Genomic DNA, 24,882 nt, shown 5'->3' with positions numbered 1-24,882 from the left:
AGCCGTTGGCCTGGGGGCCCTGTATAGGCTGTCTGAGCTGTTTACAGACAGTGTTAACAATGACGGTGCTGACTCAGCTCTCATTTCCCCTCCCCCTTCATTTCCTTGTGTTTTTCCCCCTAAAGTTTTTCCCGTTTGCAGCCGTTAGCAATTGGCTTGTCTACAGCCTGAAGTAAAGAAATGATGTTTAGCAGGTCACCTGAGGCTTGATGGGGGAAAAAGCCATACCATGAGCATGGGTATTTCTGGGTTGGATATCAGCTCTCTAGGCTGCGGATCCAACAGCTGGATTGCATGAAAACAGCTGTCTCAATTCTTTTTTTTTTGTCCAGGAGCCAATATTCTCCGTGACTCTGCTGGGAATGTGAAGCTTGGGGACTTTGGGGCCAGCAAACGGCTGCAGACAATCTGTATGTCTGGAACAGGCATCCGCTCTGTCACTGGCACACCATATTGGATGAGCCCGGAGGTGATCAGCGGAGAGGGCTATGGAAGAAAAGCAGATGTATGGTGAGGGTTTAATTTGCTGTCCATAGATTGATTTACAGCTTTTCTGGAGTGAGATAACATAGACTTATAATACATTCTCTGTCCTCTGTATATCCAAATTCAGATTTTGTCTGTATTAAAAGTGAGAAGAGTTTAAGGCAAACTTAGGTAGCTGGTCTGAACTTAAGACGTGGCCTGCTGCAGGCTCTGTTTTGCAGTGTCAGTACCCAACAGCTCTATTAGTTTTCCAGTAACAATTTCCATTCATTCCTCCCTTGAACTATTGTATCAAGCTGGGGAGGTAAGCAATAGTGATTCTCTGTTTTACTACTTCTGATGCAAGGTTTCCATCCTTCTTGTATCACCTATGTAGGTAAAAGTGTTAGACTGAAGGTAGCTTAGAGGGGATCTATTCATTTTGTTATAAAACGAGAAGTGTACTTATAACACTGTGAAAATGAAGGGGAACAGAGTTTGAGTATATTGACAAAAATTTAAAGGAAAGATGCCCAAACCTGGAATAACACAAAATACAGGTCAGAACAGAGGTGGTCTGAAGCATGCATGAGTGGAAACTGTAGCCATGCTATTATTGGCATAGCCAAGAAACAACCTCTATCAAAAGGAAAGAGCAAAACTGTCTTCTGTGTCAAAACGTTAGTTTTGGATGCCTTAAAAAGTTGAGATTATAAAACTAAGCTAACTGACACCAACAAAAGCTGTGCTTATGCCTCCACAGTAAAGCAAGGTCTACGCTGTTTCCTGTAGAAGCAGCGAGTGGAAACATAGCTGAAATTTGTCCTGTCTGCAAAGAGTTAAGTTCTGCAGTCTCTCCCAGTTGGGATGCTTGGGGAGAGAATGGAGCACGTGCCCTTCCCCCTGGATTGATGCAGTTGTGGATTTCCTCCTGGTGCTGACATCGGTCCATTCCCATCAAAGAGACGCTGCTGTTGGCTGGGCTCCAGTTCCTACAATCCCAATCGTTATTTAGGGGGGTCAGAATTTTCCAGCGCAACACTAGTCCCAGGGTGGATGTGTATGGCTGAGAGGCTCAAAGACGTAACAAATCTAGCCACCTGGCTTTCTGCCACTGCTGCAGGCCCCTCTCCAATTTTCTTTTTCCTAAATAGCAGAATATGTGAGCTATTTGTTATTGCTGGAGTGACTTGACATGAAAAACATTCCTGCTGTTTGCTGAATATCTTAAAGAAACCGGATCTGCTTAAACGGTATAAATCAGTCTAAACAATAATATATCCCTGCTTGCTCTTGAGCAAACCCCCAGCACTTCAGCACACATGGTTTGCATTTTCTGTACTCTCTTCTAGTAAGTCTTAAATGGCTGGAAACCAGTGTAAAATTTTCACGTTGAATTTTAAACCTTGTCAAAAAGTCATTTCTTGCATATTCGCTGGATTTAATTCCTTTCCTTCCTTGTCTTGGCAATTGATGCAAGTCTGCCTCTGAGAATATGCCTTTTCTTTGCATTGCACTTCAAAGGAAGGTTTAGTTTAAAGGCAGAAGACACAGTTTTGCCTCTTTAATGGAACAATGTGATGAAAACACATGACTGGAAGTTAGAAGTTCACTAACTGTGTTTGGTTAATCTGTGGCCTTGAGCAAGCAATTAATACTTTTTTTGAACAAAAAACAATCGCTTCTGTACTACAGAAGCACATCTTCCCCGTGAAAGTATTGGTGTCACGCTTACTTCAGAAAGGTGGCTCAGCCACTGGTCTGCTGGATAAACTCGTGGAAGGTGCTTCCCGTCTTCTGTTTTCTCGGTTGTAAAATGGGTATACTGGTAACGGTCCATTTTACATGGCAGTACATATCCAAAACAAGTGCTCCTTCACTGAAGAGTTTACAGTCCAGACAGAAGGGAAACAAGGGCATAGACTTGTAGGCTGTAGTGAAGCCAGGATCGGAGCCTTGGTCTGCTGGTGTCTCGCCCTTATCCGTCCTCATAGATCCCTTTCTCCTTGCTTTGAATTAGCCTACGAAGCCTTATTAACATCGCCAGGAGTTTTGCCTTAACATAATGATGCATCTGCCCTACTAGTGTTTTGACTTATTGCTGTTTCAGTTTACATGGAGCTGTTGAAAGATTTTAATTATTTTTTTGCCTCTCTGGGATGCTTGGTTTCCTGTAAAATGGAGATAAGAGCTTTCTTTCCACATAGGCACTCTGAGGCTGTGCCCTGAAAAGTGATTTTGCTGAAATGGCTTGCGGCGTCAACCAGCTCTGACCCACTGCATCTTAGTTTAAAAGTCTCTCTTCTACCTTGCAACCCAGCAACTGCCTTGGAGATACAACAGAAGCAGCAGCAGCACCTGAAATACCATCCAGGCCAAACAGTGCTTTAGGGACATGGCTGCGTGAACCTGTTGTCCCCTGTTGATAATACAGTGGGTTTATGGAGAGTCTGAGCAAAGGAGAGCTGGGCAGATGGCACTTCACAGTTCTCGATGCCGTGAGAACCACAGTGGAAACCAGCCTCCCTGTCTCAGCATTTTGCTCACGGTTAGACTGACAGTAGTAAAAAGCAGCAATGCTGGCAGATCCGGCTGAGAATCTGTGCACACGAGGGGTTTGCTGAGCACAAAGCCATTTTAGAGTTGTTTTCAGAGCAGAGCCGTACCTTGATGTCGGCTGCTTGGAAGCTCTCTCTGAACACTGTGCATGGTGTGAGTCGTTTCTCACTTTTTTTTCCCCCTCTCCTATCTGCTTTTCCAGGAGCCTTGGCTGTACTGTTGTGGAAATGCTGACAGAGAAACCACCCTGGGCAGAGTACGAAGCCATGGCAGCCATTTTCAAGATCGCCACCCAGCCAACCAACCCCCAGCTCCCCTCTCACATATCAGAACATTGCCGGGACTTTCTAAAGCAAATCTTTGTGGAAGCCAGGCACAGACCCTCTGCTGAAGAGCTGCTCAGACATCAGTTTGCACAGCTCCAGTACTGAATTACCTCCCTTGCTAGCAGCTCCTGCTGGGCTTTCAGTGCCCCTGTCTGGTCTAGTTGCAACTGCCCATTGTGGTGCTGCATCTTCAAAATGCCAACTCAGCTGTCCTAGTCCTTTGGGGAAGTTATGCCAAGGAACCTAGGGTCTGCTCTTGTGCCTGATACCTTTGTTTGCTGGACTAATGGTTACTCTACCGACAGCTGTCCAAACAGAGCTGCATTTTTGCCCTAGCTATCTTGATGTGAAATTGCAGCTGGCTGCATGTTTTCTGCAGGCCAAAGAATGGGGATCTAAAAGTGTCTCACTGGTTGAACGTAGAAGAAATCTGGACCAAAGTGGGAACTGGAAAAACTGCGCTCTTCAGAGTAGAGATGTGCAACAGCCATCCAGACCAGCCCTCCACAAGTGGCTGCACAGTGTGGGTCACTGTTTTCCAGACTGCTAGGGCTCTCGAGGCATCTGTAGTACAAGAATCCAGCAAAAAGCCATGTGTCATTGAGCATGCGCTCGCTATATAATTATATATTTTTCTTCTTAAGTATTCAGCATCTGAAGGTGTTCAGAAAATATTGATTCAAAAGTATGTGAATAGTGTTATTTTATAATGAAACCATGGATTTGGGGATGGGGGCGAGGGAGGTCTTTATAGCTAAATGTCAGGATAATCAGAAAAGTTTCAGCAGAATGCAATCACTCCAGGGCCTAAGATAAGGGGTCTCCCACTGCCATTAGAAAATCCAGAGCTTGATTTCCAAGGCTTGATCTGTTCTAGCATTAGGACAGTGTTGGTTAGTTTGTGTCCTCACAGCCAAGCAAATCTGTGTTCCTGCTTCATCTCCCTAGGATTGCTGGTTTTAAACAAAACCCTTCTGGAAGGGAGTCCTGCAGGACAGCTTTCTATTGCACCTGTCTTTTCAGCTGGTAAATTTTTACCATCCCTTAAACCAAAGATAATTTAACTGGTGCCCAAGAACTAATTACAGGAAAACCTTATGCGTTTCCATTAGTCCAGGCCCTAAAAAAAAGTTAAGAAAATGGGTTGCCTTTTTTTTTTTTCTTGAGAATTTGCCGGACACTAGTTTACTTAGGCACAGTTGGATGGAATCAAGCTCGACCCTTCGGTGTGCGTGTTTTGTTTTACAGATGTGCAAGTGTTCATTTAACGTTTCCATAAAATGTTATGGCCCTATTTAAATAAGTGTTTGTACGAATTAAGTCAAACAGTGAAACAAAGGTAGGGAACATTTGTAATGCTAGCGTATTTCTAAAATTAACTGACCAAGAAGAAAGTTGTGGAGATCCCCATAGAGGTACCGGCAAAATGTATACAAGTCATTTTGCGTTCCAAGTGTACCACGTCTCTGCTAATTGAGTTCCTGATGGCTTACTAGCGTCAAATGCTGTATGTTAATTGGTGCACTAATAGGCCTGATTTCACTGATAAAAAAGCAGTGGTTTTTAAGCACTGGGGATCCATGGATTAATTATAAGGTATCTGTGTGAAAAGAAACTGGGAAAAGCAAACTTACCATTAGCTAAAATTTTGCTTTACAGAGCAGAATTAAAGGTGCTCTGCACTACTATTGGAAACCATATTAAGAGTCCACATAGCACAAAAAAAAAGCTTGAAAATTGCTTTTGTAGTGCAGTAAAATTAACAGAAGTTCATTTTAAGTGAACGCTTGTAGCAGGCTAAGGGAGACTTTAATGAAACAAAGCTCCTTGAACACATGATAAATAATGTGTTGAATTTAAAGACAAAAACAAAGCCCTGAAAGGGTATAACAATCTGAAGTGGTTTTTCTGTGCCAAACTCAGAGCAATGTATAATCGGTGAAAGCAAGCTAGTGTTTAGCTGGTTTCACTTTCGGGCTCTCCTGCACTACTACAAGGATGCACTGTTTAGGTTGCAGGCACTTAGGGGAATTTTTTTTTATGAAAGCCCTTGTTCCATAATTTATTTAATTCCAGTGAAAGCACTTCCATTGATCTTTACAAAGCCTGGAACTTGATCCCAAATTGTCAAGACATGTGGCCTGACTTCTGGCCTGCGCTTCGTTGTCACTCGCACCGGAGGGAAGCGAGGGCATAACACTACTATGCTGTTTTAGGGAGCGTTTCACACTGCTTTGCTGGGGCCGCGTATGCTGCAGAGGAATGTGAAGTCATTCCTGTGGTCTTGACAGAAGTAGGGTGGTCAGCACTCTGGTGGGGCCCGGTAGCACTCTTCAAGCCTTGCAACTAGCACCTAAATATACCAAAGATAGGAATCTTCATCAGAGTTTAACCTACAGACATGCCGCAGCAGTCGAGACTGATGTAGCAGTCCTGTCCGCACGGCTTTCTCTGTACCCTTGGCTTGTCCTCACCAAGTTGAGACCTTCATCCACAGTCTTTCCTTGCTGTCCTGCGCGTTGCGTTTTGGGAGAATAGGGCATGAGGAAACGGTGTAACTTTTAATGTTTCAAAGCAACTCAATCCTCAGGATCTGTTGTGGCTTTTACCTCATATGTATCATGGAAGGCTGTTCCGGAGCAGAGCATAGAGCATCTGATGGGCTCAGTCCTTTCCCCGCCAGAGCTCCTGGCCCTATCCCAGAGCTTTGGAAATTCCCACCACCTATGCTGAAATGTGCCTACTCTGTGTATACACTTGTATTCCAGTCTGTATTAATGAAAGTAAATAGCAATTGTACAGCGACAGAGAACATGGGGTGCCAGCTTGGACTTCTTGTATTCCAGTACCTGACCCAATGCCACCCGTTCGGCACAGGAACAAGCCAAAGCATTACTTGTATGTTTGGAGATGCACTTTTATGAATGTAGTTTATATCGCTCTTTTTTAGCTCTTTTTACATCATGTAAACGGTGATGCCTCATACTTTTTTTATTTATATCGTAAAAGATCATATTTGGTGATTTTTATATATATCGACTCGACTGTTACGGGGTAGGGGGGAGGATGGGAAATAAATTTGACGCCTTTATGAATTTAAAAAGGAAAAAAAGCAGCTGGTTTTGCAGAGAATTTGCTGATGGTTTATAACAAGTAGAGCCAAGCCAAAATGCACTCTTTGTTTCCTCACAGCCCTCTTGATTATGGAAAAGGAAGATCTGGATTCCTAAGTGCACTGCTATGGTGAATAAACTTGGGGCCTACATTTATACCACAGTCTCCTAACATGGCTCTGGCTGCAAAGAAGTTTGAAATGGACGTAAATGTATTTATACGCTTAAATTGAATTGCATCTGGATTCTTTATCCTGGCAGAATTGGAAAAAAACTGGGAATAAACTCATTTAGCATGGAGGAGGAGTGCCAGGCTAACAATAAGCTATTGTGTCCACTCCAAATGTCATTTTGTGTTTTCAGCTGTTCCGTCCAGGGAGGGAGATACAGTGAATATTGCATATTGGGATCCTCAATTGAAAGCACTGCAGAAGTGGAAAATATTCTGTCTGGGGGTGAAAACAAAAAAAAATCCAATAGCTGATCATTATCCTGAAACAGTTGAGATGCTGAGCTGGGCAGGGAAGTGTCTGAAATTCCCATTAGAAAGGAGCTTGAGAGAATGGGAGATTCAGCTGTCCCTGAGCTTGTTAGGAAACAAACCATTGGCATTTTGGTCTTGGTGTGACGATTCTGTGCATTCCAGGTTATTTGCTTGTTCTCCAGTAAATCTGATCTTTGCCTATTGTAGTTGCTATAGCTTGCAGCAATTTGGGGGGGGGGGGGGGTCCATATTTTTGGGGTAGTATTCCAAAGGACTCAAAGATGCTGCAAGCAGTTCCCTTTGCCATTAGTTACCAAAACAAATTGACCCAGAGGGAAATTGGTACCTGCTCAGGTGACACATGTTATTTCCAAGTGCCAAGAGAACCGAGATAACTTGTGAAACCTCAGTAAATATATATCCCTGCTGTACAAGCTTCCCCTGGTAGGCAAAGGCCAGATATCAAGAGCTGTACAGGGTGGGGGGCTGAATGAGTTCCCAGTGACTGGTGCTGAGGGTAATAGCTGCTGGTTGGAAAGGTTTTTATGTCTTTGAATATGTACAGGCCTGCGGCTGTCACCTTGGTACCTGCCCTTGGAGCTGGGAGTATTCGGCCTGTGTCTTTAATTTCAGAGAAAAATAGGTGTCCTCTGTGGTTTAGTGGTGTTTGGGCTTTGGGTCTTTAAACCCCAGCCTTGTTTAGGAGCAAATCCTACTGAGCAGCTCTGAATTTCCCAGTTAGAAAGGTAGCTGTGCCTAGGAGACAGTTCAGAAATGAAGAAAAGGACCTTGTTATCTGTGGATACAAGTCTGATATAAACTGTGCAGAGCAGGGAGAAATTGCTTTAACCTGGATTGTGCAGAAGACCTTGAACCAGTAGTCTATATATACCGACCGGGGGCTTGCAGTGCAAAGCCAGGCCAATGTATCGTTTTATTTACAATAAAATTATCATTTATATGAAAGCCTTTTGGGTGGTTGTTTGCAATTCAGTATCTTTCACTTCCTGTGCAAGTGGTGCCTCTGGCTAAGTGAATAAGTCAACTAGTTTTCCTTCTAACCAAGGGGCTGACCTTGACTAAGGGAAGAATTTTTTCCTTTCAGGAATTTATTCTTTGGGACAGATGGGGAAGTGTCCTATTTGTGAAGCATTGCTTCTTGGATCGGGTAAGTGTGCATCCTCTACGAGACTGGCTCTGTCTGGATCCTTCCACTATCCCTGATGTCATAGTGTGTAAAAATAGCAGTGACCTCATTTTACCTTGCAGGAAAGTAGCTGGACTGATTTATTGGTTCTTCATGTGAAGATCCTGCTGATGGAGAGCAGAAGCTGAATTTTGCATTTGGATTGTGCTATGCTAGTTACCTCTGTAGTCCGGGCCCAGCTCTGTAAATGTTCTCGATTCATCGGTACCTAACAGGAGTCGTCATCAGGTAGGGAGAAGGGACTCGGGTAGTTACTAACCATTGCCTCATGGTCTTGTCATCATTTCCACAATAATGTCTGATGGCCTAGTGTGCTTTGTTACAGCTGGGAACTCTCTAGGGAATACCCCAGAGTAGCTAGCTTGCTAAGTGGGTAACTCCAGTTCTAGCTCATGAAGCTCAGTACTGCTTGCAAACGTATTTATTTTAAATGTCTGGAGACAGTTGAAGCTTTCTGGATTGTTTCTCCTTTAAATGTGCTATCTAGTCTTTCTAGAAAGCAAAAATTTGGAGAAGCAAAGCTTTTGCACTTCAGGCAAATTGGAGATACAATGAGCTCCGTGTCCAGAACTAAAGCCTCCTGGCAGAAGTGGAGGGATCCATGTAGTCTTGCCTTGAGTGCACTAGGGATTTGGGAGGAGATAAACTTAGTTGTCCCAGAGTAGGGCAAGGGAATGGATGACCATGTTTCCAAATATTTTTAGGTTTGATTTGTTTGTTTGTTTTGTTGGATGCTATCTTAGAAAAGGACAGAAATAGTGCTCCTATAAAATTCCTCTAAACTCCTTGCTCAAATGCTCTTTTTCCCTGGTACTGTTCTGTCTTTTTATGCAGCTCCTTGTCTTCAGTGTCTTAAGTCACTTGAGCAGTGGTTTGAATACCAGCATGTTCCCTTGAGATGCTGGCCACAACCTTCCCTGTAATCCCTTTTCCCAGGCCAGTGTGTAGCTAGTTACTATGCCAATTAAATTTTGAAATACTTGTTAATGTAAAGTATAAACAGATACGAATAAATGGGATAACAGGCTGATGCAATAGAACCTCCTGCAGATGCAACAGCTACGTGCGTGGCACTTGTGTGCTGTCCCAGAACAGATGAGAACCAGACAACTGAAGCTGTCCCAGAACAAAAATGTTGTGTGGCGCTAGAAATAACCACCTCCCGCTGTTTCTAACGCCCTCCTTGTGTGTGTTAGAACCTGAAAATCCTGCTTTTGCTGAAGGAGGAGCTTAGAAACTCCCAGGCCCTGAAAACCAATTACTTTAGGAGGTTCTTCCCACAGCTGATACCTTCATTCCCCTTGCTACTGAGTATGTTCCGTGGTAACTTTTGCTTTATGAGTCTGAGATTCACACCGCAGGCCTGTATGAGGGTCTGTTTTCTCCTGGACTCCCCTCCCACTCACCCCTCACAAAAGCGTGTGGCTCTGCAGTGATCCTCTTTTCCATCAGTACTGAGCTGTGTGGTCCTGACTTGTATCTTCACGGTGCCTGTCCTCAGGTGGTGTTCGAGCAGGGGCTGGGAAATGGCTGGAAGCTTGGCTTGCAGGTGAAAATGCTCAGCCACAAAAAAATGACTAATGCACAAAAGAAATGCAGCTAAAAGCCATCTACTGCCTTTTTGGTTTCTGGTCAGTTCTGTTACGTGAACAGTGATGCATAGTGTGGCTGCGGGAAGGGTGATTTCTCTTTAAATCCGGTGTTAAGCAGTTCTGAAACAATTGTCATTTTAAATCTTCAAATAGGCTGGTTATACTACACCACTGTGGCTATTTCTATTGGGATAGTAAAGCCTAATCTAGGAACAATATTTTCTGGATTTAATACTGCTTGGGTGTGGGTGTATTGCATTATGTCCAGGAAATGCTGGCATGGTTAGCTGTCATGTCACTTGTTCTGGTGCTGATCTCGGCCTAATACTCTGTGTCTTGTCCAAAACTGGACATCTGGATGGCATAAATATAGATGGATTCTTAATAATTTTTCCCAAAAAATCATCTTTCATTGCATGAATCTCTTGGCTTGGATTTTAGACTCTGTAAAAGGTCAGTTCATCAGCGAAAAGGCGGGTAGGTAACATGGAAGCCTTGAGCTTGTGTGGAAACATAAAAGGAACTTGTGATGTGTGTAATACAAATAAAAGCTGCTTAGTGCTCATCAGCCCTATTGCTGCTTGAGTGGCAAGACAAGACCTCGTGTGGTGCTTTGGAGGAAAGGAAGCGCAGATGGCAACGTGCCATTTTCTATGCCGCAGATTAACGGCCAGTTTAAGTGTTGCAGTAGTCATCAATATACCCTGGAAGAGCCTTTGCGCTGCTCTTGGAGCAGCTGGTCTTGAGCTCTCGCTCTGCTGCCTTGCAGCCCGAGAGAGCCCTGGCGTGTGCTGCTTTGGCTGCAGCTCTTGCTGCTTCTCCTGCTCCTGTGCCGGGGATATTTTTCTCTGGAGCTGCTACGCCACTCGCTCTGTGCCGGAGCAGCGTGAAGAAGCCACAACAGGGACTAGGACGCAACTTGAAGGGATCTTCAGGTGGTTCATCTCGGCACGACTGGGTGCAAGCTCTCTGCAGCTTCCTCGAGCAGGCCTGTAGGCAGCGTCTTTCTGCCTCGCTCTCGTTCCACTTGCCAAACGCCGCCGGCTTCTTTCTGAACGCGGCTGTCTGGACGGCTTCTGTCTCTGCATCGTTCGGAAACGGCCTTGTCCCAGGCTGGCGCCGGGTGCCGCTGCGCACCGCCTCTGTGCAGTGCTGCCGAGGTTCAGCAGGGGGAGCGCGGGGTGCTCTCCTGCCCCCGGCTTCTCCGAGGTGATGGCTGGCTTCTGGCCTCTCAGAAATTCTGAATAAAAAGCTGTAGTAGTTTTTGGCAGTTTTGGCTGCTGGCAACCTGTGGTCCTGCTCCTCTTCATGGTGCTTTCCCTGCTAGATCGTGCAGCCTGGCCAATGGCGGAGTCTGAGCATCCTGACCGTGGTCCTGGTAGCTGAGCGCTTGCAGCACCAGCAGCACATCGCCGGCTTGGACTGCTGGTGAAGGGAGGCTGTTAGCAGCTGGAATTAGAAACGATGGCACTTGGGTTTAAAGATTGAGATTTGAAGCAAGGGCGTTGCGGTGAGAAGTGGTGGTGTCTGCTCTGAAACGAGACTTTTCTGTACGTTGTCCGAAAGGTGCATTAAGGGCACGGGTGACTCAAAAAGGAGGTTTCCCATCCCAGGAGAATGAGACTTGCTCTCATCCTGCTGAGAGCAACTCCCTAAGTCCCCAGATCTTAGCTAAACATTAAGGGCAAAGAGACAATGATCTGGACTTGTTTTTTTAAACCGCTGGTTTACTAAAGCATCGCAACCAGACGAATTTCAGGCTGGGGTTTGTGTACTGCCTCCGCTTCTCCCGATCCTCCCTGGGAAAGCGTGCCTTGTCATTTGTGCAGCGCCTCATCTTTCGAATATATCAGGCAGATGAGATAAGCTCGGAGCGTTGTTTAAAACATCTTCCCGTGTGTGTTACCGCTGGAGCTTCCCTGCGGGCAGAGCCCAGCGCGTTAATCAGGGAAGCAGGAGTTGCCGTCGGCTGCTTCGTGTGCAGCAGCCGTGCTGGGAAACGCGGCTGTGTCGAACCTTTCTCTCCCCGTGCGTGAATCTGACATTCACCTGGTTCACTTCCCTCCCTGAATCCTGGTCAGATTGCTGGAGCCCGTTAGGGTACCAGAGAGCCTGGATCTTGGTTTCTGCTCTCCGAATCAGCCAAAGGGGCCGTGCAGAAAGCAACCATACAGCAGCCTGGAGATTTAACCCCTCTCGTGTTTGTATGTGCTGCCTCTGTTTCTGCTCTATCACCGAGACTTGGTTGCGCCCATAGGAGAATGGCGTATAGGAAAGTGAATTGACAGAAAATAGTGGTTGCTGCTTTTCTTGAAACAAAATCCCAAGCCTCAATGTTTAGGTGGGAGGAAAGAAATGCATCATCATCATTGGTGTTCATTCTTAACTAACTTCTTTTTAACCAAAGGCCCAACATTTAGAAGCTGAGGGGATTTTTTTTTTTCTCCTTCCCCCACCCCCAAATCATCAAGCGTCGTTTATTAAGCTTTGTGTACAATTTCCCTGCTGTGCAGAACAGAGCAGCCCCCTGCTAATGTGAGAGAATTGGGAAGTGAAGCCAGCGAGAAGCAGGAAGCGAAATCGAGGAGTCTGCTTTCGTTTTCTGCGCCGGCGCTGCTGAAGGAAGGGGCCGGGGCCCAAACAGGATCACAACCCGCTCTCCGCAGAGCGGCAAGCGCTCGCTGGTTTTGTGTTTATTGCATTGAATCGTGCAGGGTTGGTCGGGAAGCGGCTTTTGTTGTGGTGTAACTCTGCCGCCCGCGTGTCGCTGCGGGATGGAGTTGGCAGCACCTGTACGATCGCGGCAGGCAAAGCGCTTTGGGAGGCCGAAGCTGCTGCTCTGAGCCTCGCCGGGGTCTCTGTCTGTGTAAAGTCCCTGCTGTGCTGGTGTTGTAAATCCCCAGGCAGTCCCTACCCGGAAGAGTTTGCAATCTGACAGATGTGGGCCCAAAAAACAAACAAAAAACCCTTTTAAAAAAAATCTTTTAACCTAAAGAGGGAAATAACTTGTGCAACAGGAGGGACTTCAGGAGTCATCCAGCGTGCATCTTCTCGGAGATCAGGTGCGACTGCAGCCTGCTTTGCCGGCAGCGGAGAGCTGCGGAGATGCTGGCTGGCGGCCAGGACGTGCCCGGGGCCCCAGGAGGACCACGGCTCCCCTGGGAGCAGCACCCAGTGAGCTGGATTACATCCACGCCTGTCCACGTACCGTTTGTCCCTCCGGGCACTCCTGTGGGCTGCCCGCAGTCCTCTCCACACCCGTTTACTCCTTGGCTGCTGGTTTCGTGGTTGCGTCTGATTCTCACAGCGGGGTTGGGGACAGACAGGACTTGCTCAGCGGGAGCTGATGTTGCCGGGCAGGGAGGGGGCAGGAGCTCTCGCTGTTTCTCGCAAAGGCTGTGGCCCTGCTGGCGGTTTCTGTTAGCTCTTCCTAGGGAGAAGGGCAGGGAAATGGCCCTGACGCTCTGCCTCACCTCTGCTGGGTGGGCGCTGAAAGGCCAAGCTCCCATAGCATTTAAAGGACGCGAGGTGCCTTCACGCTTACCCTTGCAAACCGGTTTGCAAAGTGTGTGGGAAGGAGGGAGGTAAATAATAATTAAAAATGGACCCACCAGCTTTCCCTGGTTTCACTGCACCAGGCTCTCCAACCTGGCAGGTCTCGGTGAGCTCATCAGTTTGCATGGACTATCCTGCTCAGACATCGCGGCTCAGCAGATGGGCTTGACCCAAACCCACCCGCGCGTTGCACCGTCGCCTGATGTGCAGGTACAGCTGTGGCCGAGAGCAGGGCTCTCGGGCTAGCGAGGCTGGTGCGAGGTGTGAAGTCCTGGGTCGATCCCCAAAGGAACAGTCTGCCTCAGTCGTAATGTTATACGCACGTACCCGGCACTAGTTGTTTTGATCCTACGTAGGCAGAGGCTCTTTCCACCCTAACGGGCTGGTAGGAGGCAGTCCTAACCCCTGCGCCCACCTCCTCAGGGCCCCGGGAACACAGGACAAGACAGGGAAGGTTCAAAAACCATGTATTACAAAAATAAAAGAGCATGGCGCGGTGTCAGGCGTGAAGCCGCCATGCTAGGCTCCAGTGCCGAACGTACCAATCGAAGGCAAATATAAAAAAGACACTGTTAAACAGTCGCAGGGCAACATCCGTAAGGCTGAACGATCCCAGCTGAACTGAGCTGATGTAAACCAAAGACCCTCCTTTAATCGGAGCCCCAGCAAGGCGTAAGCGGTGTGACAGGAGCTGGGAGCGCTGCTCTGCCTTGCAGGCTAGGTTGGAGCTGGCTCTCAGAGCCCCCAGGTCTTCTCCTGCTCCGTGGCTGCAGGTCTGAAATTTGGGAACAGGGCTGGGGTCCTGCGGGGGCAAGTGCTTCTGCCTGATCTCATCAGGGCAAGAGGCCTGCAGAGAGGGCTTCAGGTTTGGGGCTGTGCCCCGGTAACCTCTCCCCTGTCCTTACGGCCCGCAGGACCCCTCTGAACATGCTCCAAAAGCCCCGAAGCCTGGGGCCGGGCTGCCTCCCTCCCCTTACTGCCCCCAGGCTCGCGCGTCGCCTTTGCTTTACATCAGCTCAGTTAGCCCCCGGCTCAGTGCTGCTCTGGGCCGTCTCTGCGGGGCTCCAGGGCAGGGGCGGCCGGGCCTGCTCACGCCGACTTGGTCCCGCTCTCCACTTCCTTGTGCACCCACAGCTCCTTGTGCTGCTTGCGCCCGAAGCCCTCGTCGTAGTTGCCTTTGCTCTTGAAGAGCTGCTGGAAGTGGGGCTTGCAGTAGAACTCGCCGTGGAGCGCCGCGTAGCTGCCCAGGCTGCGGGAAGGAGCGCGGCGGTTAGCCGGCCGCCCGGCTGGGCTCGCCGCTGGCCGGGATGTCTAATGGGGAGCGCGTGAGGCCACGGGGCACGGGGAGAGAGGAGGAAGGGGGAGGGTGCATGCAGGGAGCAGCTCTTAGCAGAAAAAGGACATCAGGGGCTGCTGTGAGCATCCTTTGAGATCTGTAAAGAGGGGGTCTTGCAGGGCAGCTCGGCTTTCGTTGTGCCTGTCGCCCAGGAGGAAGCTCTAGCTAAGCTCCACGTCACCGTGGGGCCTTATTTCTGCTCTCAAGGGGACGGAGAAGCAGCAGAACCTCTAATTTGTCGCAGTCTCTTGCTAATTGCATGTATGTAGGGCAGAGGGGTCGGGGCTGCCCTTCTCCTCCCTTCCGCTTTCCGCGCCTGGCCTTTGGGGTAATCTGATGAGGAAAAAGTCTCCTTCCATACCAGGCACGTTTCAGATGAGACTCAGGACCGGCTGGGCAACCAGCCCTTTTCTGCTGTGATGGAGGGGGCAGGGGGTCTTTAGCCACCCTACGAGAAGAAGGGGCTGCGATGGGTGGGTGGGTGCTGCACGTGAAACGGAGGTTGGGCAGAGCGCGATGCCGCCTTGCCCTGAGCGAGCAGCCGGCAGCCTCCCCGCGCGGCTCACCTGAGCTTGGTGTGGCAGTGCTTGCAGCAGAAGCAGGCGTTGTGGAAGACGAGCTTATCCGCCACCAGCCGCTCCATGGGGTAGACGGTTTTCTGACAGGCCGTGCACATCTCCTTCACTTGGGCCTTCAGGCTGAAGGACTGGGCAAGGGGAGACCAAAAGGAGAGTGGTTGTGAGGACGGGGTTGGGGAGGTCCTGTGCCCAGCTCCCACCACCGCCCTCTTCCCCAGCATCCATGCTGCACTTTGCTGGAGCCCTGGTTAGCACGAAGCAGCCCCATCTCCCCTCGCCCTCCCTGGGCCACGGTACTGAGACCAGGCTGGGTCGGTGCTTGGCGTTGGCCTGCTCTCCTTCCCCCCTCGCCGTGAGTCAGTAGGATGCCGGAGTCGCAGGTACCTTGGAGCGCTGCACCGTGCTCCCTCCCGAGTTGTTCTTTGCCTCCTGGGGAGGGAAGAAGAGAAGAATCAAAATGAGGGTCGGGACTGACCTGCTGCAATCTCGGAGCTGCTCTTAACGCGAAGCAGCAGAGGATTTGTACCAGCAGCTAAAGCAGGACCTTGGGACATGGCAGCAGCGTTCAGCTGGCTGACACCTGCACCAGGGACAGTCTCTGAAGTCACCTGCCCCCAGACCGTGACCTCGGTCAGGTCCTGGCATGCACCCTACTGCCTGCGCAGGGACGCTTTCCCCAAAGAGATAAGGAAGAGAGGAAAACAGAAAAAGAAGAAAGGTCGTTTCCGTATTGCAGAGAGGGGGACTCAGCACCGGGAGCCTGTGGGACTTGCCCAGGGCCCTGGGGGACAGAGCAGCCAGTTCTCCCTCATCCAGCACCGGTCCCTGAAGCCTCCGTGTCAGGTATTTGCAGCCCATCACAGCTTTGCTTCCTCCGTGGCCCGGCGTAGCAGACGCCCTGGCTGCTCTCTCTCATGGAGGTCGCGCATGAGCTCAGATCGGGGGGAATTCAGCAGCCCCAGGGCAGCGTGTCTACAGGGCTGGCATTAGCCCACAGCAATAACAGCAAAGAGGAGAAGCCTAGCTGAAGCATCCCGGGTTCGATATCCCTCGGGACAGCACCGATCAGCTCAGCTCAAGCCATGGCCAACGTAGAGCGGGGACGGGGCTTTGCAGAACTGCTGCAGCGGAAGCCCCTGGCAAACCCCGCTGGTGATCTGCACGGACAAATCTTCGCATGTGCAGGCTTTGCAAGGCTCTGTATTAACAGCAGCTCTTCTCTGGTGGGAGACTCTGGTCTTGCTGCTGCTGGCCAACAGCCCTCCCCCTAATCGCCTCTCTACCGGTAGGGCTGGAGAGTGATAATTAACCCTGCTGTTGCTGGAGGTGCACAGGGCTCTAGTGTTATTCCCAGTATGAGCTGAGGGCTTTTGCTGTCAGAGTGTGGTAGACTGTCCCCCCTTCTCAGAGGGCAAAGCTGGGGTGCCCCTGTCCACCACGGAGCACGCTGTGCTGGCCGCCCCTGCCGGATGTTTTGCTTTTGCGCCAGTCCCGCTCCTTTTGCAGCACAGGAAACGCCTGCGCCGTAAGCGAGATCGAAAAGCTTTCACGAGTCCCTGCAGCCTGCGTGCAGGTGGGGAGGGTGGCAGGGCACAGCCGGTTGAAGACAGGCTCCATCGCTTTCAGCAGCTTGGCAGGGTTAGAGGTTCCTCAGACCCTACAGCTGCAGAGGGAGCGCCAGGGCAGAGGGGTCCATGCACCGAGATGCCTCTGCCTTTGCCCCCAGCGTCTCGGAGCTGGGTCTCTCAGTGCATGCAGACAGCAGCCCTGGGCAGGGGATTTGTTGGGCTCCATCATGCGTAGCCCCTTTGGTGCGTGGGTGCACAGCCTTGCAGCCGTAACGGCTCATCCCCTCCCAAATCGGCCACCTCTCCTCCCGCTGCTGGGGTAAACAAGCTTTTAGCAAGTGTGGGGCGACTGGGGCTGCTCTGAACCAGACTGGGGCACCCTCGGCACCGTCCACTCCGAGCACGGGGGCAGCATGACCCCAGACATCTCCCCGCTGCCTCCTTGACCGTCCTGCCGCTGCCCGCTCAGCTCTGCTCGGCCAGAACTGCCCTGTCTCCCTGCCCCTGGATTGATCCTCCATCCCAGTTCCTCCCGCTCTTTCCTTCCCCATCATTTCTCCTTGGTATTTTTGGAAACTAAGAGACACACAGGAAACTCTCACTTCACCAAGCTGCCTCCTCAGATGTTTCCCAGCTGCTCTCATTGACTGAGGTCAGGGATGTGATTTTCTTCTCACTCCCTCTAGCACAAGGCCGGAGGAGTAAGCCAAAGTCAACAGAGAGACCTGGGCAGAAAGGAGACTCGGGCCCTGTAAAACCAGTTGCATCCCTCAGCCCTGGCAAAGCAGCCGCAGGTGCTCTCCTGGGCTTCGGGCTTAACCCAGCCGAGCAGAGCTAAGGAAAACGCTGCCTCTTTGAAGCTGTAGCACATCCGTTCCCAAGGCTACAGGCAATCCACCATCGCTCGTCGCTTCTCGGCAGCCTCCTGGCTCCGATCAGGCACACTATCTATCTCATATCTGATACATCCTCCCTCGGGGAAGGGCCACATCCTGTCCCAGCAGGCGATGTTCTTGAGCCTTTTTGTTTTTCCATCTCCAATCACCCCGATGCTCAGCAACTCGCATGCTCTCAATTGTGATCGCAGAAAGCCATGGAAACACAAACAAACAGAGAGCAACTCGAGACAAGAGCAGGGCGAGCAGCTCTGCACGGGGTGGGCCAGAGCCTGGACGCTGCGTTTGCAGCGGGCTCAGCAAACAGCACCTTCTGCTGGCACATCCCTGTCCCCAGTAAACACCCTTCAGCCCCGCGAACAAGCCAGCCTGGTTTGCAAATTCTCGTGCAAGCCGCAGAGGATGCTACGTACGTGAGTTGGGGGTGTGCTGGCAGGTCCCTTGGCCTGGAACATGGTTCCTTCTCCTCCTCCTTCTCGTTAGTCCTGAGGCTGGCGTTCGCAGGGCAGCGTTCCCCGAGGAGGTGTCCAAGACAGGCCTCTTGCAACACCTGGAAAGGAAATGTCAGCAGGAGCGTGGCTGTTACGGGGCCCTGGAGCCGGCTCTGCGGGAGCTGGTGCACAACACCGACACGTCGGTGGGCTCTGTGGGTTAGCGCGGGATTTTGGGGGGAACCCAAGAAATTTAGGCCTGCCAGACTGGACTGGTCAACAGGAGGTGCAGGTCCGTGGAGACTGCTCGGGGAGAGTTGGGGGAACATGGCAGGTGACCCGGGGCGCCGAGGGGAAGCTGGTGTACAGCTCAGGAGGGGCAGCGCCCTTTCCCACGCAAAGGCATTGCTGGGTCCCCTTCTGGCTGAGACCAGTAGGCTGTGGCCTCGGATGTGACAGCTCAGGCGTCCGGGAGGATGGAGTCTGACAGGTCTCAGCACAGTTTTGATGCAGCACAGAAAAAAAAAAACCAGCAGCGTTACAAACCACCCCGAGTGGTAACAGCCAGATGAAGACGCTGACGGATCCTCAGGGGTTTTTCCCCATCGCATCTTACCCTCAAAACACCCGTAAAAGGTCAGGCTTGCTGAGCCCTGTTTTGCATATGCAAAACAGGGATGCAGAGCAGAGCGGGCGATGCGGAGGGAGGCTGCGGCGGAGCAGGGCACCCCGAACCCGCAGTCTCGGCCCTGACACCCCGCGCTGTGTCGTGCTACGTGGCTCCGCGATGACGGGAACGAGTGCTGGGGGACGGCAAACCAGCCCTATGCTCCTGTCTGGGGCTGCTTTCCTCTCCTCCCGAAACCTGCTCTTGTCTCCTACTGTCCCCCCAGAAGCTTCCCAGCTGCCCAAGGTCTCGCGTGGACCCTGGGGAAGCCCAGGTGGTAGGAGATGAGCCTGGATGGAGGGCGCAGGGGCAGGGATTGGGTGCAGAGCTTGCAGGAGGCAGCTTGGCCAGCGTAAGGTCGTGGCGACGTTTGCAAACATCTAGTTTTGGGGCTCTTTGGCTGCCTATAAAGTCCAGCTCCCAACAGCTTGAGTCAGGCTTGAGTCGTACCAGCCGAGCACCCAAAATTAGTGACCGTGTTTCAAAGCACAAAGACAATGAGGGAGCTTTGCTCGAGGCTGCGAGCAGCGGTGGAGGAGGCTGGACGGCCTTCATCGCACCCCGGCTCACAGCAAACCTTTCCCAGCCTTGTCTGAGAACCTGACTCCGATTTTGCCGACATCATTTCCCGTCTCCGCTGCGGTTTGCTTGTTATTTCCTGCGCCGGGGAGCAGGGCGGGCAGCAGTTCACGTGGGCAGCTGCTGCCACAGCCCCCGTGCACGCTGGGGTCGGGGCAGCCCCGCCAAGGGTTGGCCGCTCTGGGGTCCGCACGGTGCCCAGAGCTCGGTGCAGACCTGGAGGGGAGCCTGAGGAACCCAGAAAATCCCCCTGGTCCATGACCCAAACACATCTCTAACGCAGATGCACAACCCTTGGCCTCTTTACCTGCTTCTCCCCCTTTCCCTCAAACATCTCTCCTCCTGCAGCTTCCCTGCCTCTTCCAACTCAATCTTCCTCCTCCAACTGCCACCTTCTCCTCTCCCTCAGCTTCCCCATCCCTCCTTCGTCCCCTTCTTCCCCGTGTGCACACACTCCCTGCATGGCTCCCTGGCCTTTTCCACCTGCGATTTGTTCCTTGGCCTCTTGCAGCCTCCCCCCTCATCCCCTTCCCCATCATCCTGCCCTATGGACTGGTGTTCTCCATCCAGCCCCGTCCTCCAGGTCTCCTTCCTCCCAACAGCCCCCGGCCCTGATCCCTCTGCCCATCCTTGCCGACCTCCGTCCCTCTGCCACTCGGTGCACATACCCCGCTCGCGGCCCCGTGCTCGCGCTCTCCCGGCCTTCGCTGCAATTGAGAGAGGCCCCCTCGGTGTAGCTGCCCTGTAGGACGGGGCTCGAAGTTGCCAAATATCCTTCCTGCTGAAGAACAGGAGGCAGGAGTAGAAACCTCAAAGGGGAAGGGTGTTTTGAAGTGATAAGAGAAACAGAAGTTAGAAACCACAGGAGGGTTTTAGGAGGCTCCCAGCTGCTGTCGTTGCTCTTCCAAGGGGCATCGGTCCGCGCAGGAGGGGATTTGAGCCCAAGGCCTTCGACGCTAACAACAACCCTCCACGCACGGGGGGACTCCAGTGGCACCGGCTTTGCTTAGGGACGTATCTGGCCATTGCCGCATGATTTTATGAGCTTTTCGCAATTGCTAGGGTAATCCTCCTGCAGGAGAGGCTCTGTGATTTTCCTGAGGAACATGGAGGGCATCTGGGGCAAAGCACAAAAGCAAAGTCCAAGCCACCATGGTGGAGGCTGGCACCCTAACTGCTGGGCCAGGCTTTTCCAAACCTCTGTTCCCTAAGCCTCGTAGCTGCCGACACTACCCCCTGGAAGCACGGGACCGAGGCCTGCCCTCTCCTCATCGCGGTTTCCAGTATCTGGCTGAGGATGGGGTGAGAGCCCCTTCCTCCAGCCGGCGCTACAGCCCCTGCTCTTCCGTCCCTACCGGGAGCACCCAGGGGCCTGTGGAAAAAATAACCCTTTTCCCAAGGGATTGTGCCCTCTTCCCAGGAAGATGGAGCAGCCTCCAATGGCAGCACCAGTGGCCACAGTGTGGCAGGCACGGAGGAGCTCTCAGCGTGATCCAGAGTCTTGGCCAGCTGCAGGGCACCGGAGCCATAGGACACTCCAGGCACCCAAGCTGCCAGCCGGGCAGAGGAACATCTGCCTGCCCAGACCTCCACCGCTGGCAGCCGCCGGCCCTGCTCTGAAAGCTTTTTTGGTGAAATTGCAAGCTGGTGTTCAACCCAGGAGCTTGGGGCTGGAGCTCACCCAGCGGCCGCAGGGGAGGTGTGCCTCGCGCCACGTGAGAGCGGCGAGAGACGCGCTGCTCCCTGCCGTTTAGCACTGAAGACGGAGCTCCGCGGGGTTCCGGAGAGCAAGTTCCCCCCAGAAGCCGCTCGGTCACAGAGTTTTCGCCTGGCAGCTTTTCCCAGTCCCCCCTCACCTTCCTGCCTGGCCCCGGGGGCAGATGTTAGATGTCCCCGGTCCCGGAGCTGTCCTTGCTGGCTAACAGCCTCTCCGAACGCTGAAGGGCTTCCGGTACGGGAAAGCAACGGGACCGCAGAGGGCGAGAGGCCCCTCTCTGCCATATGGTTCCCATTAGCCGCCCTGTGAAGCCTATGTTAACTGCTGGGATCCCTGCGCCTTCGCAAGAGGCTTTCCCAAAGGCAAAGCGCCGGGTGAGGGAGCTGGGCCCCTTCCCTCTCCATCCCATCCGGCAGGGACCTACGAGGGCACCGGGTATCGCCGGCAGCGTGGCAGGGCACAGGCAGGGGCTCAGCACCTCCGCGGAGAGGCTGTCAGGCCTCTCCCCCAGGAAGACGTGGATTAAGCCGATTGCTCTGGGGACTGATGTCCCCGAGAATATGTGCAGGATTAGTGCAGCCAACACACCCGGCTCCATGGCCAGCTCAGCCCGTGGCCTCTCTCGACGGGGTTGTCACCAGGACTGCTCGGGGAGGAGGAGAAGAGGAGCTGGAAAAGCCTGTCTCCTTGAGACTGAGAATCACCCAACTCATTGCACAGCTGGCTCCTGTTTCTGCAGCCTGGGGGCCTCAGAGCTGGTCTACGCCGTGAAACAACGCGTGGCGCAGAGTCAGCGTCAAAGGGGCCGGCGCCAGGCCCGGGCACAGTACCACCAGGAAGGCTCACGGCGAACCCAGGGATGTGTTGGCTTCTCAAGCAGAGAGGGACACCGAGGTGCAGCTTGGGGGGGGACGGCCCAGCGAGCCCGGTGGCCACAGCTCCAGCATCAACCATGGAGGACCTGGTTTCAGCTTCAGCTCTTGGCTCTGCCACAGTCTCCTTGTGTGGCCTCAAGCGGGTGTTTGGGACCCAGGCCGGGCTCCTGCCGGCTTGACGCAAGAGGAAGGACTCCGTGGCGGACTAGCCCAGCCTCTTCCACGGACACCGCTACGCTGCCGTTGGGTTTCTGGAGAAACAGCCACGCAACACCAACCTGCCGTGGCCTCCACCTCCCGCAGCACGGCTCCAGCCTGCCGCGCTAATCCGTTTTCCAGCCGCGTCTTGCGCCCGGGCTGCCTCTTGCAAGGCTGCCAGCGGGCAGGAGCTCTGCAGCCGCAACGCTGCGGGATGCTGACAAGGAAGAGCCGTGCGGAGGAACAGGGCTGCCTTTGTCGGGGCGACAACGGAGGACCCGCACGAGCGAGGAGCGAGCCCGACGGGCGCCGCTGCCCACCCGCTCGGCTCTCCCGCCTACGGCCCTGCCACGGCTCTCCCTCCCCTGCGGAGGTGGCACGCGGCCCCGGGAGGTCCCCAGTGCCTGCCCATCAGCGAGGGGGCAGACAGGGCAGGGGGATGCTGCTGAGGTTCATCTGCTTTCCAGAAGTGGGAACTGAAGCACAGAGCAGCCCATTCCGGGGACCGGGGAGGTGTTTTATGCCATCCATTAAAGATCGCGGTCTTAAGGGAGCCTCTGCTATCTCCCATCTTGCTAGGAGCTCCACGCAGCTGACAAATGCAGCAGAAAGCCTGCCGGGAGGGTGAGAAGAGCCCGTTTTCCAGAAGGACCTGGGAGCTAGCCCAGCTGGCAGGTGGCACGGGCATTGCCCAGGCGCTGCGGGTGTGGAGCGAGCTCTGACGCGATGGAGGAACTGGCACTGGTGAGAGCATGACAAGCAGCAGAGCTGGGTCCAGCCCGGACAGCTGAGTCCAGAGAGGAACCGGTACCCCGCGCATGGACCATGACGGAGCTCTCCGGCAGGGCTCCCGGAGAGCCTGGGCTCTGCACAAGCGTGAGCCAGACCCAGAAAGAAAGAAAGTGCCTTTTTGTCAAAACAGCCTAGAGAAGGAAGGTCTGATGCTTCCCTGGGAGAATACGGGATGGGGAAGCTGGCAATACGAGGCAGCTCATGAAGAGGAACGATTACGGGCACTGCAGTTCTGCCCATGCCACCAACTGGCTGTACAAACTGCTGAGCCATGGCTGTCACGTGTGGTGACACTGGGAAAAGCCCTGCTTGGCCAGTGCTAAGGAGATGAGTTTACTAACCCCAAGGAAAGGGAGGACTTGGAGCAAACGGGGTGCTGCAGCTCTATTTTAGCTTTTTCCCCGCCAGCTCATGGTGTCCATGAACTTCTGCTGGAGTGGCCACCAGCCGATGTTTGCTAAATTAACACTGATGAGGAGAAATAGAAGGAGCTGAGTTGCGTTAGTCTGGTGAAGAGGAGGCTTGGGGTTATCTAAAAGCGGCCTACACCTTCTTGAAGGGGAGTTAACGAAGACAGCAGAGACAAATCGTTCTCAGTAGTGCTGCCAGATGATACAGCAAGCAGCAATGGCCAAAAACGGCAGGCTGGGAGGTTCAGGGTGGACATTAGGAAAAACTGCTTCACTGGGAGAAAGATGTGGAAGCTCTGCAGGACAGTGTTAATTAAATGCGATATAAACCTGGTGCAAGTGAACACAAGCAGCAAATAGCCGTCAATGCGCCTTCCTTCCCCTTTTCAGTTTCTCCACGGTCTCTTCCGTAAACATCTCCTGTCTCACCTGATACCTTGCCTTCTAATTTCCTACCTGAATGTATCTGTTCTTTCTCGGGCTGTGTCCTGTCACCTCTGCCAGCAATCCCAGATGCTCCTTCTTCTTCAGCGCCCTCCACTTGCTGAGCTCCCCCCAGGCTCCTTACAGCTCCCCAAGCGCCTGGTTTGGCATAGCTCTACTTCAGCCATTTCTAGGACTCCTGTCTCACCATGCTCCTGTCTGCTGGGCTGGTTTTTCTCACTGCTGGCAGATCTCCTAACCTGCTCGGCTCCCTGTGTCCTGCCAGCGCTCTTCCGTCTCAGCCGGGAGCTAAAGGGACTTCTGACGAGATCGGTCCCCACATCTCTCCCTGGGGAAAATTCTGTGTCCTCTTCCTTCTCCTCCTTCCAATTTGTGTACAGTTCGTCTCCACCTTAAATAATCATTTCCTTGGGGCACTGCATCAAGTGCTCTCCTTAAGACTCATTGGGCCCTGTTGTCTTAGAAGTCAGTTATCCTACCCAAGGAAGATACAGAGCTGACCTGACGTGATCTGTGAGAAAACCATGCTGCATTTTATTCTGCTTCCCAGCCCAATGTCTTTGGTTTCCCTTCCAAAACCTGTTCTAGAAACTCACCTTTTATTGTACTCAAACTAATGGACCTGTAGTTGTGTATAATTTTCCCCTTTCCCTGAACACAGCCTGTAAGTGTGAAGTTGGCTAATCTCCTCCTGTGGGATATCACCTGTAAAATACCTGATTTCAAATTGCAGTTTCATATGTGGGCTAGCCTATACCTTGAGCAAAGCTCCTGAAAAAGCCCTGCCAGCCACAGCCTCCACCTCCATCTTCCCAACTAGGGTCCCAGATGTGCAACCCAGTACAGGATCCGCTGCTCTGCAGGGGCCTGGGGGTTCAGTGGAGCAAAGCGGAAAAGCAAGACTCGGCGAGGCTCTGCGCTGTGTGCTGGGGCACCTCGGAGGTTGTCAAGGCTCCTTGCACCTGAAAAGCCGTGAGCTGGCCATATGGAGAGTGTTATGGGCACACCAGAGGAGTGCAAAATATATCTAAAGTGTGTTTAATAACGATTGCAATAATCCCGTCACTCAGATTTAATGTTTTCCAACCCA

At 52.3% G+C, this 24,882-nt stretch overlaps 2 protein-coding genes across 3 annotated transcripts in view; one reads left to right on the top strand and one right to left on the bottom strand.

Annotated features, from left to right (window-relative positions):
* MAP3K3 (mitogen-activated protein kinase kinase kinase 3) overlaps positions 1-7,913 on the top strand; it is a 44,566-nt gene extending 36,653 nt beyond the window's left edge. The window contains 2 exon segments of the mRNA XM_067312183.1: positions 333-510; positions 3,227-7,913. Of these exon segments, the coding sequence (XP_067168284.1) occupies positions 333-510; positions 3,227-3,455 (407 nt within the window). The 3' untranslated portion in view covers positions 3,456-7,913.
* Positions 7,914-13,751: 5,838 nt separating this feature from the next.
* On the bottom strand, positions 13,752-21,302 carry LIMD2 (LIM domain containing 2). 2 transcript variants are annotated; one of them, XM_013958389.2, is made up of 5 exons: positions 21,213-21,302; positions 18,093-18,229; positions 15,600-15,644; positions 15,204-15,343; positions 13,752-14,550 (listed from the first exon to the last, which is right to left on the bottom strand). In XM_013958389.2, the coding sequence occupies exons 2-5, from the start codon at positions 18,132-18,134 to the stop codon at positions 14,391-14,393; spliced, it is 387 nt and encodes a 128-aa protein (XP_013813843.1). In that variant the 5' UTR covers positions 18,135-18,229; positions 21,213-21,302; the 3' UTR covers positions 13,752-14,390. The 2 variants fall into 2 exon arrangements, with proteins under 2 accessions (XP_013813843.1, XP_067168137.1); XM_067312036.1 differs by lacking the exon at positions 21,213-21,302 and adding an exon at positions 20,025-20,119.
* Between the last annotated feature and the right edge of the window lie 3,580 nt (positions 21,303-24,882).

The sequence above is a fragment of the Apteryx mantelli genome, chromosome 28, assembly GCF_036417845.1.
Source record: "Apteryx mantelli isolate bAptMan1 chromosome 28, bAptMan1.hap1, whole genome shotgun sequence".
Classification (NCBI taxonomy): Eukaryota; Metazoa; Chordata; class Aves; order Apterygiformes; family Apterygidae; genus Apteryx; species Apteryx mantelli.
This window is presented reverse-complemented; position numbering and strand designations above follow the sequence as displayed.

Excerpts from the sequence above, each read along its gene's own strand:
- LIMD2 (XM_013958389.2), bottom strand. The coding sequence starts at position 18,134 with ATGTTCCAGGCCAAGGGACCTGCCAGCACACCCCCAACTCAC. Across the intron at positions 15,344-15,599 it reads GCACGGTGCAGCGCTCCAAG|TCCTTCAGCCTGAAGGCCCA; the intron begins GTACCTGCGACT and ends CCCCTTGCCCAG. Across the intron at positions 14,551-15,203 it reads CACTGCCACACCAAGCTCAG|CCTGGGCAGCTACGCGGCGC; the intron begins GTGAGCCGCGCG and ends TCCTTCCCGCAG.